Genomic DNA, 18042 nt, shown 5'->3' on the forward strand with positions numbered 1-18042 from the left:
TCAGCTTCTTTCATTTTTTAATCACTGCTTAAATACATTTATTATATTATTTAGTAATTTTTCAAACAAATATTTTCTTAGTGATATTTGCCAATTTAATGATTTCCGGTACGTGCGTCACTTCCTATACATTCCGGCAGGTGGCAGTGTGGTGTTTTACTTAGAAAGAGGGCCCATTCAAAACAACTAATGTGACATCTTATTATTTAGACTCAAAATACGATTATGTGTATTGTTTTTGTTGAGATCTGACTGTAATCATGGGGCTAAAACAAGCTATCAGAGACGTTTTCTTTAAATTGACCACATTTAATGAATTTCTATGAGTCCAGGAGAATAAAATGGTCCAAAAGAGCAAGACATATGGCATGCTGTTATTAAACATGATCTTTCATTCAGGCAACATCTTAAAGTACTATTGAAAACAATAATTGAGATTAACCAAAAAGTGTCCATGTGCAGGTTTGTTGTCATGCAGGTGGGGACACACAATAAATATGGGATTTAGCCAATATCTCAAAAACTAATTTTAGTAGTACATTAACTCAAATACAACAAATAATCCTTCCATCACCAAGCCACAGCAAACATTACAGAAAAACATGTATTAAATAATTTAAGACATTTTAAGCACCCTCTAGATTTATCTTAAATTCATTTAGTATTGGAAGAGGATTTTTTGGTTTGAAGTATCAGTGTAATCTGATGGAAGATCTTCATCTTGAGCTGCTGAAACGGACTCATTGTGCAGCCACAGTGATGTACCTTGGCTCCATGTTACCAAAATAAGACTTCTCCCACTCGCTCATGAGGTCAAAATGAAGAGGCCGATCGCAGAAGGTGCAGGAGGCCTGAGCCGGTCCATTCAGAGGCAGTCCGACCTCCTGCCAGACATCCAGCAGTTTCTCTGTCCAGCAGAAAATATTGAGAACAGTTATAAATCATCACCCATATCAGAAATTCAGTTCACCCAATTGCATGAGAACTCACCTGCAAAGTAGTTCATCATGATGGGGTTGTGGAAAGGAGAAGGAGCCAATCGCAGAAGCTCCTCTCCACGAGGCACTGTTGGGTAATTTATCGCCTGCACGTAGATGTTATGCTTCTCCAACAGAATATCACACACTTCAGAATTTTTCGCTGCATTTCCAACCTGAAAAATACAGAGTTAAACATTGCAAACATTTATACCAGTGCAGAGTGAGGATTTGTGCACAATCAGTTACATTTACATAATAACTAGTGCTCCTTTTTCTGTTGAACACAAAATAATATATTTTCAAGAATACTGGTGGGAAAACTGATTTACAATCATCATAGGGAAAAATACTATGGAATCAATGGTTACTGTTTTCCAACATTCTTCAAAATATATTCTTTTGTGTTTAACAGAAAAGGAATGGGCTGAGTAAATGATGACGGACTTTTAAAACACTTTGGTTAATATTTGAAACACAATTTTTTTTTTTTTTTAATTATCATTATTATTAAACTTCAGAGGTGTTTACTCCTTGACTGAATGTCTGGACAAATAAAGTTTGGAATATCTAAAAGGTAATAAATGTGTCATAAAACAAAAACATAAGAATCTTACAGATTGGTCCAAGTATTGTGCAGACCTACAGTCATCTTACAGATAATACTAAACATCAGATTAAGAAACAGGTTCTCTGTTAGCTCTTTCAAAAGAAGATATTTTGAAGAATGTTGGAATTTGGTAGTAGTATGAAATACAAATACTATGGAAGTTGAGTATTACCAGTTTTAAATATTTTGTGAACTTCAAACAGGTTTATGACAATTGGAAACTAAATAATGACAGAATTTTTATTTTTGAGTGAACTATAGTCAACCATACCACAATACACATATGAGAGCCGGCAGAAAACCATCTTATTGTTTGGTGCTTGGCAACTTTGTTTGGTTTACACTAATTCAAATGAATCACACAAACAAAACAATCGTACCAAACCTGTTTAAATTAAACTAAACCTGCCAAATGTGAACAAGCTTCAGATACCTTTATTTTCATCTGGCAGTTTCAAAGATAACCATGATTTAATTTTTGGAATTAAAATATCTTGTTTAAAAGGGGACATATTATGCCTTATTTACAGTGCTCAGCATGAGTACACCCCATTTTAAAAATTACATTTTTGAACCATTTCTCAGTGAATATAGGCAATGTATTTCAGTGCATATATACAAAACAGAATTATTAAACAGGATTTATTAAACAGATATATTTATTAAAATCATATTTTATTCACTGAGCACTAAATATAACAATAATACAATTATTGCAAAAAAAATACAAACTACAAAAATTACAACTATTTTTGCTTCTCTTGATTCTTCCTCTTTTTTAAATTTGTATTTAATATTTTTTTCTAACATATAAATTTGGGTGTAGTCATTTTTGGACTGTTATCGTAAGTTATTTGTTAGATAAGCTCCAGATTTAGCTTCAGTACCGACTAATCTAATGTATATGCACAAAGAAAATAGTGAATAGCTTCCTATTAAAAATATAAATTTAAAAGATTTGTGAGGGGTGTAGTCATATATGCTGAGCACTGTAATTAACGTTTATAACTCTTGAAAACTTCCCCTTTTAGGCTGTGATCCAAATTGTTCTGTTTTGGTGACTGTCATGTTAGATTCAAATAAGACTGCTCTTTTCAAAAGGAGGCGGAGCTTCAAACACCTTTACGTCAGCATCACAGCAGATTCATAAACAGGACTAACGTTTTCTTTGTGAAAAACTGAAAATGTAGACTACAGGAGTAGACTATCTGTAGTCTACTATGGGGACTACAGTGTTCCTAAAACTCCACATTTATAATGCCACTTGCTGTAGTTGCTGACATTATCTTCAGCAGGTATGGTGAAATGTCTAATGGCGGACGACAAAAGGTGATGAAGGTGATGACACGTACAAAAGAAAAAAATTTCAATCATAAACCCCCTTTGATACAATGATACCGGTAAATTTAAAAAAGTGCTGTTCACACAGGCAAGGACGTTCCAGAATCTTTCTGAAAAGACCGTTCACACATTCATTCCAAAATACCGGTAAATTCTGACATCATCGACTTGAAATGAGCTCTAAATGGCTGTGCTAGTATTTGTCAACATAGAAGGGGTCGGGCTTTTGTTGATGGTTTCACTTTTATTTAAAGCTTTAGCAGTCATGCAGCAGCTTTGTCCGAGACATTCAAAGGCAGAAGCGTTAACCGCAGCTAAATGTTTACACATTTGACTACATTACAAACTCTGTGGACGGATAAGTATTGTGAACAACTTCGATGAAAACATATGGAGGAACACTTTCGCATGTCGAGATGTACATAATATGTGTGTGTGCTGGCGCTCACCGGAGCTGTCCTTCTCGTGCACACGCGTCAAGCAACTGAAGCAAAGCTTTTTTTTCCACAGTTGGCATTAAAAATGAACATAGAAACGTTATCTGACCAACAACTAGCAGATAAATGTGTCTGGAAAAATATTAAAAGGCTTTTATTTTCATAAACAGTGCGGATGTGAATGCGTCTGAATGTTCTGATTGGCTGGAGTAGACGTCTCACGTCAACACGTTCTAAGCGTGAACGAGCTCTTTCTGGCATTTTTCCTTCTGCTTGCACACATACTGTAGAGCAGCATTCTGGAAAATTAACGGTAATGTTACAACTTTACTGCAACAAATTCGCCGGTATTTTCAAAAAGGGCCTGTTCACACATGTTCCCTTACCGGAAAAGTGATGGCAATTTTTCGGAAAGGTTTGTATGTGTGAAATATGGCCTAGTGTTACTGTTTTTATCAAGTATGATTACAAAGAAAAATGAATGCGTTTTTACTGTTAGAGGCTGGCTGTAATTACACACTGTTGCCACACAACTTTGTTTAAACCCCTTATAAAAGTGATTTGTTTGGCATAACAGATCCCCTTTAAAGCTCATAATCATAAAATTGCAAACTGACTCGTATGGGAATGATGTGGCTGGGGCAGTTGACCACAGGCAGCCCAGCGTCCAGCAGCAGCTGTCTCATGTGCTTAACATTTCTCTGATGGGCTCTCCGTAAAGCCTGTCCTTCATCGCTCTTCAACACTCGCACTGACTCCAGAGCCCCCGCCAGCACCATAGGGGGCAAAGAGGTAGTGAAGATAAAACCGGCAGCGAAGGAGCGAACAGTGTCCACCAGGGCGGCGGTGCTGGCGATGTACCCACCTACACAGCCAAATGCCTTGCCTGCAAAACAATGCAACAATGTAAAGATATTTAATAAAAATAAAGACCTTTGACATGTTATCACATCACAACAAAAGAATATCTTACAAGCTTAAAATTTAATAAACCAGAAAATGTCAGGATTCTGTAACTCCAGTCCTGTTAATTCTTGTTTTGGTGGCAGAGTCCAGACATTAGTCATGTCATGTGTTATATGTTGTGCTCGGCTCAAGTTTTCTCGGGTCAAGTACTTCCTTGTCATTGTCTGCCCTTGTCATTGTATGAGCGCCGTCCGGGTTGTGCTCGGACCGTGCGCGCTCCCGAGATCCGGATGTGGTTTGGGTGCTCGCTCTTGTTTGTTTTGTCTGCTGTGTGATGTTTGTTCTCAGCGTCTCAGTCTAGTTGAATTCGGTTTCGGATGGCGCTGGGAAGGAACATTCACGTCGCATATATGAGCGCACGGTAAGTATAAAATATTTATAGTGTGCTCCGTCTTGCGTTCTGTTATGTTTGTGTTGTGTAGCACATGGTTTCATGTTTACATTGTAACCATGTGCTTTAGTGCCTTGTTTTATGTGAGCACGCAGTCAATGAGCTCTCTCATTGGCTGCTTTTTCTAGTCCTGTTTGTATGTGAGCACATGGCTTGTGCTGTGTTTTGTACCATGTGTTATTTTGTCTAGCGTCTTGTCCCACCCACCTTATCCTGTTTATAATTATTATTTTTACCTGTCCGCCTGTCTGTTTATTGGTTCGTCTTTCCTATTTATTATCCTTGTGTGTTCTGTCCTGTGCTGGTCCGTCGTCATTAATTCAATGCCCATGTGTCTTCATTGGGGATGTCATGAAATTTGTCATGCTTGGTTCTGTCTTGTCTGTATTTTCCCATTGGTTTTCCCCCACGGGGAGTTATTTTGTTTTCCTTTTATTAAATAAAATAGTTTTAATTTTTTTGCAATTGGGTCCTCACCTCATCTCCTTCAACCCCTAATCCTGACAGAAAATACTTACAAAGTGTATCCCCATAGAATATTTTAAAAGGAAACAACTTTTTTATGTGAAAACAATGAAACCAACATTTATGAATGGACACACAGGGGATAAGACACTAAACCATGCACTTGACATGTTTGCATCTCTCTTACCCAGAGTTCCAGTGACAATATCAATCTTGTGCATGACGTTGTCTCTCTCTCCTACACCTGCTCCATGAGCTCCATACAGGCCGACAGCGTGGACCTCATCCACGAATGTCAGAGCTCCATATTTGTGTGCCACGTCACACAGCTCTTCAAGAGGGCAAATTGCACCTAAGGAACAATTAGAGATTGTCATTTGTCATTTAGTAAAGGGATAGTTCACCTAAAAATGAAAATTCTGTCATCATTTAGTCACCCTCTACATTTTAAACCTCTTCTGATGACCACAAAAGAAGATATTGACTTTCAATAGTTTTTTTCTTCTACTACTGTGCATAGACGTCAATGGCCAACATTCTTCAAAACATCTTCCTTTGAGTCCAACATGAAAAAGAAACTCATGAAGGTTTGGAACCACTTGAGGTCGATTTGATTTTGGGGGGAACTATCACTTTAAGCTGTTCTGATCCAGCACCATGCAGAAGCATTAGTTATTGGTAGGGCCAGATGAAATCTGCGAACATTTTTTGCTATTTCTGCGCAGAATTGTGTTAAAAATCTGCGGTTTATGCAGAATTGTTTTGGCAGTATCATAACTAAAGCCTTAATATATGAAATAAAAAGTAATACTTTTAAACTTTTATTTAATGTTTACTATGCAAATCCAATTAGATCCACTTTATTTGGTAAGCAAAGCAAATTTCTCATATAATATCTACTAAAAGACAGACTTTGCAAACTGTATTGTAAATAAATCACATGAATATTTTCATATTAGTCAATAATATTACTGTAATTAATTTAAAAACTGAATAAATATAAATGTACACACATTTACACAAGTAAATAAACAGAATCAATGATTGGCTAAAAATCTGCGGAATTTTGCTCGCGCAGATTCCATGTGGGCATTAATATATATACACAGTCATTAATTCTGTGTATAAATGTGCTGTTAACATCTTACCATCCTTAAATTATTTCATGAGTGAATGTGTTTGATAAAAGTGCAGTAGTTAATATAAAGCATGTAGTATTTGACTGGTTGTGTGAGCTTAAAATAACTTAAAATTAAACAACATTTGTTTGACTTTTTTTTTTTTTTTTTTGGTAAATTACATGATACTAACATTTTATTTTTATGTTGTCCTTGCTACATAATTACATGCAATCAACCTGAAACACAATCATTGTCCCAAGCCATATATTGTGTAAGATTAGATTAGATTTAACTTTATCATCATTACACATGTACAAGTACAAGGCAACGAAATACAGTTTAGGTCTAACCAGGAGTGCAATAGCAGCAAGTGCAGGATAAAGGTATAAGGTATAAAATGCAATTATAGAAACGCCATGGTGTTATTTACTGATGAAGATACTATGCACATTATATATGGGTTGTATTAGCTATGAACAGAAATTTACAATAGGTGAATACATGTACAGGTTGCTATCAATAATCAGAAGTGTGCAGATAGATATGACATTAACATATTTACAAATGTATATGTACAGTGGGTATGTACAATTGAAAATGAATGGAATGAATCAGTGCAATGTAGTGAATATAAATGTGCAACTATAAAATAGTGCAGTAATTATGGGGAGTATAAGTTATGAGGAGAGTGTGGGGATGTATGAGTCAGTGGGGGGCAGAGTTCAAAAGGGAGACAGTTCTGAGGAAAAAGCCGTTCCTCAGTCTGTTTTTGTCCGGGGGAGCCTGAAGCGCCTGCCAGGCGTAGTACATGTGTTAATTAATATTATTCTGTACTAAAATAAATAAAAAAGATACCATAAAATAAAGATTAATCGTGTTTTACACAAAATTATATTCATTTTTATATACCTCTGGAAATGGTTGAAAGCGGTCAATCTTAAAACATTTTTGACCCCACTTACACCTCAATTTCAAGAGTTCACACTTAGCTGATGCTTGATAAGGTAAATGCATGTTTGGCATGCTATCCTGGGAGAGAGCCCTAAGCTCGGAGGATGCTCAAGCCCTGGGCTCCCTCACGTTTAGTCGAGTCTGAGCTCAGGTAGGTCTCGAGAACTGACCTGGATTATGCTAGGAAAGAGGGGAAGGAGTCAGGTGGTTGGGAGGATTCTTCAAGACGAAGATGGCTAAGGTAAGGAAATCTGGGTATTTATGTATGTTTAGAATTATCTGATTCGTATATCATGTGATTGCTAATGCGGGACCAGCCAAGGTCAATAATAAGCATGTGATTCTCTTGAAATTAGATATAAATAAACTTCACTTAGTGTCATTTACTTGTGATCTGATTGCATTCAGGCTTTATACTTTGAATCAAACCCATGGTATAGTATTTAAAAAGGAGGAACAGCTCTTTTGAATTGCTTATGTGGTCTCATTTAACTCACCATCCATTGAATGCACAGTCTCGAAGGCCACGATTTTGGGGGTCAGGGGATCTGAGCGGCTCAGCAGTTCCTCCAGATGGTTGGCGTCATTGTGTCGGAAAATGAAACGTTTGGCCCCACTGTTTCTGATGCCCTGGATCATGGAGGCATGATTGCCCATGTCTGAGTAGATCTCACAGCCTTTGCAGACAGAATACATTTTCAGTGTAATTTCAGAAAGTATACCAAACGTTTGCTGTCAGTAAACAAATTATAATAACTTTAAAAAAATGAAATTTGTTTATAATGTTACGTTATAAAAGGTTTTTACTTGCTAAGTCAAAGTTTCCTAATAAACTGTAGAAAAGAAAACAACTATTTTAATTTTTTTAAATAAAAAGAAATGATTTTGATAATTAAAAAGATAATTGTTTTTATTAAATTATTTAATTAGTTTCTAAAATAAATAAATAAATGAATAATTTAATAAATAAAACAAGACCTTTGCCATGTTATCACATCACAGGAAAAAAATGTATCTGAAAATCTAATAAACTAGAAAATAGTTACAAATAGTAATCTTTTTCTGTATTGCTAAGGTGCACATGCAAGCTGAGACTGCATGCAATTCTTTGCACACCTAACCCTGCCCCTAACCCTACCCTCACAGTGACATCACTAACTCTATTGAGGTCATGTTTCTGAGACTGCATGTGGAAGACTGTAGCCTTTGAGCATACCTGGAAGCATTTTAGCCAAAGTAAAAAGTGTTGAATCATTGGCTACGAAGCAGGAAGAAAAGACCAGCGCTCCATCTTTCTGGTGTAGACGAGCCAGTTCATTCTCCAGGGCCACATGATAGTTACTTGTCCCAGAGATATTTCGGGTTCCACCTGCTCCTGCTCCGTGCTTCTTCAAAGCATCACTAAAACATTAAATGGTTGTGATTACTTTGTTGCAGCGGTTATGAATATATATAAATTCTGTATAGATTATCCAAAAGCAAACAATCAGAAACTATATAGAATACTGTAAATGATTTGTATTCACACACTGTACCTAAATTGATATTTAAAGAATTAGTTCCCTTCCAGAGTGAAATTTCCTAATAATTTACTCATCTACTTGTCATCCAAGTTAATTTTTTTCTTTCTTCATTCAAAAATAAATTTAAGTGTCAGATCTGTCAGAAATTTCACATGATTTACTTTCAAGGCATCTGGCATGAATATGTTCTGTGTAACTTTTGGCAAGCGCTGTCAGTCTTTTTTTTCTCCTTCTTTGGACTTTTAGTGCATTAGTGCCATCAGTGGGACAGAACTGTACATTTCTTGACTGTGAAGCACATGCTCTGTTGAAACTGTTCTGTCCAGATGATGGCGTTAATGCACTAAAAATGCAACTCAAAAGAAGGAGAAGATGATGACATGCTGTACGGTGCTCACCGGACGTTACACAAAACAGTTTATAACATTTTAAATATATATATAATTTTTACAAAAACGCACTGATTCACTAAAAAGACCATTAATCATCCCCTAGACCAGGCATGGGCAAACTCGATCCTCGAGGGCCGGTGTCCCTGCAGAGTTTTGCTCCAACACTAATCAAACACACCTGAACACCCTAATTAGTGTCTTCAAGATCACTAGAAAGCTACAAGCAGGTGTGTTTGATTAGGGTTGGTGCAAAACTATGCAGGGACACCGGCCTTCCAGGATCGAGTTTGCTCATCCCTGCCCTAGACCCATGCAGGGAACTTTTTATGATGGATGAATGTGCTTCATTAGACTTGTTTTGGTTTGCTGATAAAAAAAAAAAATAGCAGACTATTGCCATTGTAGAACAGAAAAAGCCCAAGTTCAATTGTTAAATAACTCAGAAGAAGTCATGTTCACCTATACTGTAAAAAAATTAAGTTAGCCAAAAAAACTTTGTTACTCAGCTGCCTAAAAATGTTTTGTTTTCTTCACAAAGTAATCTCTTGCTGACATAACTTTCAATCTGAATTAACTTCAAGTGTCAAGTTGACTTGACTATTGTCTCCTAGTTTAGTCAACCTACAGTAGGATGCCTTGAGGGCAAATTAATTATTGGTAATATTTTGGTGAACATACGCTTTACGGTTTTGAGGAAAACATGCAGAAATCCCAAAAGCTTGCATTGCAGAGCAAATGCAGGACAAGCTTATCTGGTTAAAGCACATTGAATTTTTTTAAATGAAAATGCCCAATTGCTTCACTAGATAAGACCCTTAATCCTCAGCTGAGATCATTTAAGGCCATTTGAAAAGGATTTTTTTTTCTTTCTGGAAGTGAAGAAACTCTTTCATGTGTTGTACTGCAGATGGTAGCACATGATTATTTCACTGTTTGTCTGTTTTATGTACTGACCCAATGGCCTTGACCACACGGGGATGTCGACTCATTCCCAGATAATCATTACTGCACCACACAGACACCTGAGAGCCCAGGCGTCCTGCAATAGAGTAGTCCTCAGCAAAAGGGAAAACCTCCGCAAAACGGTTCACAGTCTTAAAGATACGGTAGGTGTGGTCATTCTTTTTCTCCACAATCTTCTGAGTGAAGAATTCATCGTAGCTGAAAGTGGGGCTGTCTGAATTATGAGAGAAGACAAACAATCATTAGAGGAAATAAATGAAGAGGAAAGGAAGAAATTAAAGGGCACCTATTTTACCCCCCTTTCAAGATTCTCCAGAATGTGTCTGTAAAGTTTCATATCAAAATACCCATTTTTTCAGTGCGTGTAGCCTTCACGTAGATAAACAGCACAGTGACAGACAAGAACGAGCAGATCTCCCTTACTACAGTAAGAACTTTCCCAACTGTTATTTGATATATTTGTTGTTGAGTTAATTCAAGCCTTTTGCACACACATGCACACATTTAGCTTTGCACTGTTTTTGCACGGCAAATGTGACAGGTTACACATTAATATCCACTGCTGTATGGATATCTGTTATGCTAATGTACAAAATTTACCTGATTTAACGTCCACATACCGGGATTGAGGCGTCTTGTTTTATTATTGTATTGACATGCGGCTGTAGTGATAAATGCGGTAAAATCGCTGTAATTAATTTACATGCACTGTTTTACAAACGTTTTAAACTTGTAAAACTCATTCTTGATCACATTTGATGATGATTGATGATCACAGAGAGCTGAACATATATTTTAATCCCAGTTGCTTTGCGTACGTCCTGTCTTGTGGATACAATTATACGTAATACTGGAGACATGTTAATACGTGGCTGTCAATCAACTGGATGGGGAAACTGCACTACTGCGTCACGTTGCCGTCGGCCTCAAAATGGGAGGAATTTGGATATATTTTAACATCAAGAAATTAAAAAAATAATAATTATTGTGTTTCTATCACTCCAATATGACTGTGAACACACTATACCTGCACACAGTTCTGTCCAAACAGCTTACAAAATATGATTTTCATCATAGCTGCCCTTTAAAGAAGGTTTAAGCTATTTGCTGCAGAGCATACAGTTTATGAAATAAATCAACACAAACATAATAAATAATTCATGAATATTGGATATTTACTGTATAAATTAATGAAACAATTCATGAATTATTCATTAATTATAGTGCTTAAAAGTTATGTTTGTGCTAATTGTTTTATTAACATAAAAATAAAACACTAATTAATTCTTCATAAATATTGAATAATTACCATATTAATTAATAAAATAATTCATAAAACGGTCAAATGTTCAGGGTGAAACGGTGGCTCAGTGTTTAGCACTGTCACCTCAATGCAAGAAGGTCACTGGTTCAAGTCCCAGCTGGGTCAATTGGCATTACTGTGTGGAGTTTGCATGTTCTCCCCGTGTTCATATGGATTTCCTCCAGGTGCTCCTGTTTCCCCCACAAGTCCAAAGACATGTGCTATAGGTGAATTGATTGAACTTGATTGGCCGTAGTGGATGTGCGTAAATAAGCGTGTATGGATGTTTTCCAGTACTGGGTTGCAGCTGGAAGGGCATCCACTGACTAAAACATATGCTGGATAAGTTGCCGGTTCATTCCGCTGTGGTGACCCCTGATTAATAAAGAGACTAAGCCAAAGAAAAATTAAAGAATAAGTGTAAAATGTTCAAATAAAAGTAATTAAATAATTTTTAAATAAAACAATCATCAAAAAGAAAAGACCAGACAGTTTATGTGTTATTATCAAGTTATAATCGACCATGTAACCGAAACTGCCCACCACACTGTGTGCAGGCAATTTTGGTTCACTGGTTACACAGAAAATATAATCAAATAATAAAAACTGCTAATCAAAACAACGAATTTGGCTGTGTGGCCTTTCGATTTTCCATGTATTATAGACACCTGAGTATATACACACAATTGATTCACTTTTTAGAAAGGAAAACTTTCTTACCAGTAAAAAAAACCTGAATATTAAATAACCAAACAAGAAACTAGTTTGATAATTAGTCTTTTAAAACGTAACACAAGGGGATTGCAAATATTTACATTTTGTAATCTGATTTTATAACTATACAACCTAACACTTTAAATCAATAAGGAAAACGTGGTTGAACTCACTAAAGTTGTCCTGAAGAAGGTGTGTAGGACCAGTGGACTGATGACTCTGCAAGCCACTGAACAGTGAGCTGATCAAACCTGGAGAAAACACAGATCACATTAGGGTGTCAAATATTCAACAAACAAGTAAAAATCCTGACTAAATTCACTTTAACATGTAATAGCTACAAATCCAAGCATTTTCTTTTCATTTTATGCCTAAGTCTTATATTTTCTGTTAATTAGAGGCCCTGCAAGTCAGCTCTGAAGCTACCATCGCTACAAAAACTCAAATTTTCCAATTAGGTGTTATTTTCTAGTACACACGCGGCTTTGTGAAGTTCCATCTGTGATGCGATTGTCTGAAGAGCAGCTTTTGTAACATCAGCACTCTGAGTCATCCTCTGCTTACTATTCACATCAGACGAGTCTCTCGCATTAGAGTTAAATGGTGCAAATTGCAGAGAAGAGAATACTCTCCCAGCTGCTTGTTATTAAGTAAAATGCATCCAACCCATGCATGATACGCTGGCTCAACAAAAGAGCCTCTTCAGCACTCATGTAATTGTACTGTGGTGGCAAAAAGAGACAAAGGCAATCCGCCGCATTAACACATCAGTCAGTCAGTCAGAAGATGATTTCTCAAACAGTATTACCGTTTCATTATAGTTTATTTTAGTTTAATTAGTTTTTACCTGAGGTGTCTTGGTTCTCCAGATTGGGCTGGACATCCTCCTGCACTTGAGGACTGGCTTTAACCAGTCCGATCTTGGATGAAACGAAGGGGCAGCTCTGGGACATAGAGACCGCCACCTGAGTCGCTGTGGTCGCCAGCTGCCGCTTTGGCTCCTTATGAGGGAGCAGACCTGCACAGAAGATGATTTATATCTGTTTGTTACACTATGGAGCTGTTCAATGATCACGTCTGTTTGGTTGATGGACATTATAAGGTGTGCAATTATTTATGGAAGACCATCAGTGACAAACATCTTTAAAGGTCCTGTGAAATTAGCACTTTTGATTGATGTTTGGCGTAATCTGAAATATGAAGATAGGGCGGGACATATAGAAGCTCCTCCCCTTTTTAAACACCCAGTAGCATTTTGTTTTTATCACAGCTCTGCCAATGAGAGTGGTTGAGCTGAAGTGCATCAATTGAAAAGCAAATGAGAAGCATCTTGAAGGGGCGGGGCATGTCAGATACTAGAGAGCATTTGATTGGTCAAGATTTGATGGGAAACTGAATTATGAGGTGACGTGAAAAAAATAATGTTGATCTGTTTATGCCAGGGGTGTCCAAACTTGGTCCTGGAAGGCCAGTGTGCTGCATAGTTTAGCTCCAACTTTCTACAACACACCTGCCTGGAAGTTTGTAGTAAACCTAGAAAGAGCTTGAAAAGCTGGTTCAGGTGTGTTTAATTGGGGTTGGAACTAAAATATGCCCTCCAGGGCCGAGTTTGGATACCCCTGATTTAGGTGGAAGTCACAAACTGCAAACTTTGAATGTTTATATCAGGTTTACATCTTCTAAACGCAAATTTTGACACCGTTTTGGAGGACATTAGCTTATAGATATCCTTGAAACTAACAATACTAACTAACATCTGAAAAAATTATTTTAATTTCACGGGACCTTTAATACAAAGTATGTCAAATTTGATTACAAACACAAAAAGTTTGATCATTTCATCACCATGACTGGCAATTTTGGCTTTTAAAAAACTGATTTATAAAACATTGAAACCATTAAAAACAATGCTTTCAGTAATTAAGGCTTCCTTACCTGTATGTAATCAAATTTCAACATTTTAAATTCTAACTTTAAACTCTTCATAAATTTTCTCTGATCTCTGTGATCCATTAAAAATTAGAATCACATGAATGATTCAGTAAAGAATCATATAGTTTTTAAAATTTGCTTGATCTTGGATCAGTTTTATAAATTCATAGACATTTTAATGAATTATTTGTGTAATTTTAAAGGAATAACAGTCGTGAACTGAAAATTAAGTACTGTAAGTATAATACTAGAACAGTATAATTCAATTGTTTTATGATTACTTGCAATGGGCCTGTGAAAATGGTTTGTTCTGGCTTGAATTTACACTGGTGTGATCAGAATGTTGCTTTGAGTCCTTCAATAACAATGAATCATTTTGTGAAGGAGTTGGTTTCATTGATTCATAGCTTTGAAAGGCTCAGTTTCGCTCACAACTATTACATTTCAATGATATTCTTTAGTAGTGTAGACATGTACAGTACAGTTGGACTTTGCTAAGGGGAAAGTTTAAAAGGAAGGTAACATCTGATTTTTGCATATGTACATAGTTTACCAAACATGGCATGTGACGTACAGTGCATCCCAACATAACATTGCATTGCATGTGCAAATATAAACTCAAATTCAGTAATATCTTTGTCTGATGTGCTCATTGACGCACTGACAGGGCCATAATGTGAATGTTGACATTCCAATTTCATACATGTTATTTAGATTTTTGGCTTAGATCACCTTATATTATTAATTATTTTCCAATAATGCACAGCTGAAGTTCCAGACAGGTTCTTCACATTTCAGATCTTCACCAAATGTTTCCTGCTATTTCAGATTCTTACAGCCTTCAACAGGACTGCGGCTTCATCAACAAAACATTTTTGCAACTGAAGAGCTACATTTCTCAAGGCGGTAAAGTTGCTGGTTTTGAAACATTGTAAAATTGCAATTTTACTATTAGAAGAGAAATATACTGATTTCTAAGATGGTTAAAAGCCACACACGTGCATACATGTAATTGACATATGCTTATTTAGACAGTCTCTCTTTCTCTAATAACAATATTAGTCAGAATATTCTCTCAAGTCTCTGTTAATGACTTTTGAAATAGAGCAGGGGTGTCAAACTCAGTTCCTGCAGGGCCGCAGCTATGCAGGGTTTAGTTCCAACTCTAATGAAACACACCTGATCTTACTAATTGAGTCCTTCAGGCTTTTTTTAAAAGCTACAGGCATATGTGTACTAGCAGGATTGGAACTAAACTGTGTAGGGTTGCGGCCCTTCAGGAACTGAGTTTGACACCCCTGAAATAGAGACTTGGGATGAGATGTGATAGAAAGTAGTTTTATGCCTTGAGATAAAACATTTGAACAATATTGTGAGGTGTGGGAACTAATTTAAATGGGAGAAAACACTGATCATGGGCCATTGAATTATCATTATCATTGAATTATTATATTATGCGCACCAGAAGTACACTGAAAAAAATATTTCTTCAAAATTGTTGCAAACAATTTATATGGGCTGATTTAAACCAATTAAATTTAATAATGTTCAACTTAATTTGTTTGTTTAAATTCAACCCAAATAAATAGTTTATAACCACTTAGCTTAAAAAAATTGAGTAAATCCAAGGAATCATCTTTGATATTTTTTTCAGTGTACAGAAAGTTTTTAATAAAACAAAACTTAGAATGACAGAAAGCAACATCATTACCATTTTGCTCGGAGGATTGAGCAGCTTTAGCAGAGATCTGGCGGACAATGATAGGGCATCGGTCAGCCAAGTTGAGGTATGTGACCACTTTTCTAGCAGAAGGGCCTGGAGATGACTTCAGGAATGGGCAGTGATGCAGAAAAGCAGACATGATTTTAACAGCTGTAAACAATAGAAAATGTGTTACTGTCCGGGATGAGGATTTCTAATTTATAGTCTAGAAGTAAGAGACCCTGACATAAATAATTGTTATTAAATTTTTTGTAGACTAAATGACTGCTTGTTGCTGCGTGTTCGAATAATTTATTAAAAATGAGTAAAAACTACACAGTTAAGTTTTTCAACAGCTTAATTGTTTTATGTTCAATCAACTTAAATTTTCATTTTACATAAAAATGAATGTAATTTATTTTACTTGCAAATAAAATCTCTTATGTTACTTCATATCATCATGGTTAAACTAAATTGAGAGGTAAAAGAAAAAGGCCCAGCTATAAATCTATATTTAAGCAAAGTTTCTTAAATACCCACTATAAAGTGACCCTGTGGCACATCTCGATCAGCGGAGTAGAGGGCGCGCCGGGCATCAGGGCGCGGCACACAGGGGGCTTTATCTGGAACGCGCAGACACGCGCTTTCTCAACACTCCGTGCTTGAAGTTAAACAATGACGTCATTTACATTGATAAAAGCTAGATTAAGCTTACCGAGAAGCATCGACCCTATAAAACGAAATATTACTACAATGGATGACAACAATAACAAAGTGAAAGTTTTCTTGTGAATTTGAAAAAATGAAATAATGTCAGATAATAACATTTTACAAATTAAATAATTAGTTGTTAAGGCCTAATATTGGCTATATTCCATTTTGTATTGATGTGTAGGCTTATCACATAATAATTATCAACTATAAAAACAGATCAGAAACTAGGAAAAAAATCGGAAAACGTAAAAAATCGGAAACGTAGGCCTAGTATTTTATGAAAATAAAATTAATTGATAGAATATTTATAATTTTGATAATATGGAATCAATAGTTATCAAATTCAACAATTAAATAACATTTTTAAAAATTAACATATTACTCAAAACACGTACTTAAAAATATATTTGCCGTTGATTGGCATAAAGCATCTTTTAAAGGTTCTTCATAGTCGGAAGATGTTCATTGGATTATGTGAAGATCCAAAAAAAGAGTTTTTATATGTCAACACTGTTAAAATATATAACACACACATGGCGTTACAGGTAGCCTATAACACACACATATTCTTTTGTTTTTTTAATTTCATTTTAAGTTTTCAAGAAAAAAAGATTTTATTCATGTTTAATAATATGTATATCCTACCATTTCTTTGGATTTATGTGTGAGCAATATCGGAGTAGCCTAATAATTATATTGTTTCTATAATGTTTTTATAGGTCTATTTAAAAAGTTTTATACTTGAGGTAGATTTTTCTCCTTTGGCTGTTTATGTGGTCTGAGGTTACATTCACTGTCACTTATCAGTATCAACAAAGGATCAAAAAAGAAACACTTTCTATATTTGTATACAACACAAGAAAAGGGCTTGATAAAAACAATTGAATATGTAAATTGTCCGGAATGATTTTGTTTTTAAGAGTTTTAGTCTGTTAAATAATTTACAGAACACAATGAACGGCAGCGTTTCTCTGGTTTATTCATATCATATAAAAATATACGGAAAGACTACAGCTTGTTGCGATTTAAAATACTATTGTGGAAAACATCAGCTTACCTGTTGACCTGCACTGAGGACGAACTTCTGAACGGCACCGACGCTCAAATGAACAGCGAGGGAATTGAGCCCGTCAGTTCTTCTGCTCACACCCAAATACTGTCAACTGAGCGTGACAGGAGCACGTAATCTGATACAATACTAATCAATGGACAAAACTCCGCCAATTAGCCCACCGACTGCAAATTACCCCACGCGTCTGTTCACTTTTGGAATATGTTTAGCTAAGCTGATTTTAAAAAACATTATTGTGATTAATTTTTCAAGTACATCTTTGCAGTAAACTCCAGTTAATATCCGACAGTGTGTAAACTAATGTTATGAGAAACACATTTGTTACATTGTTTATTCACCTATGTTAAAGGGTAGCCTATAGTTCACCACACACACGAAAATACTCAACATTCCCTTTTCCCCTTTACGAGTTTCTTTTTCAATTAAACATAAATTAGGGTATTTTGAGGAATTTTAGTAACTGATAGC

The 18042-nt window shown here is 35.9% G+C and overlaps 1 protein-coding gene across 1 annotated transcript; it reads right to left on the reverse strand.

Moving 5' to 3' along the window:
• Positions 1–50: 50 nt before the first annotated feature.
• alas2 (aminolevulinate, delta-, synthase 2) lies at positions 51–17666 on the reverse strand. Its single transcript, XM_056463723.1, has 11 exons — positions 17560–17666; positions 15798–15959; positions 13002–13172; positions 12328–12405; positions 10129–10351; positions 8476–8660; positions 7757–7936; positions 5375–5539; positions 3983–4251; positions 991–1153; positions 51–907 (listed from the first exon to the last, which is right to left on the reverse strand). Exons 2-11 carry the CDS (start codon positions 15946–15948, stop codon positions 741–743), a joined length of 1752 nt encoding a protein of 583 aa, XP_056319698.1. The 5' UTR covers positions 15949–15959; positions 17560–17666; the 3' UTR covers positions 51–740.
• Between the last annotated feature and the right edge of the window lie 376 nt (positions 17667–18042).

The sequence above is a fragment of the Danio aesculapii genome, chromosome 8 (assembly GCF_903798145.1).
Source record: "Danio aesculapii chromosome 8, fDanAes4.1, whole genome shotgun sequence".
NCBI classification, from domain to species: Eukaryota; Metazoa; Chordata; class Actinopteri; order Cypriniformes; family Danionidae; genus Danio; species Danio aesculapii.

Bases quoted from the DNA above. Each gene is read 5' to 3' on its own strand.
- alas2 (XM_056463723.1), bottom strand. From the start codon at position 15,948: ATGTCTGCTTTTCTGCATCACTGCCCATTCCTGAAGTCATCTCCAGGC. The intron at 13,173-15,797 runs GTAATGATGTTG...TCTTCTGTGCAG, and splicing joins TCAATCCTCCGAGCAAAATG to GTCTGCTCCCTCATAAGGAG. The intron at 8,661-10,128 runs GTCAGTACATAA...TTAATGTTTTAG, and splicing joins CGTGTGGTCAAGGCCATTGG to TGATGCTTTGAAGAAGCACG.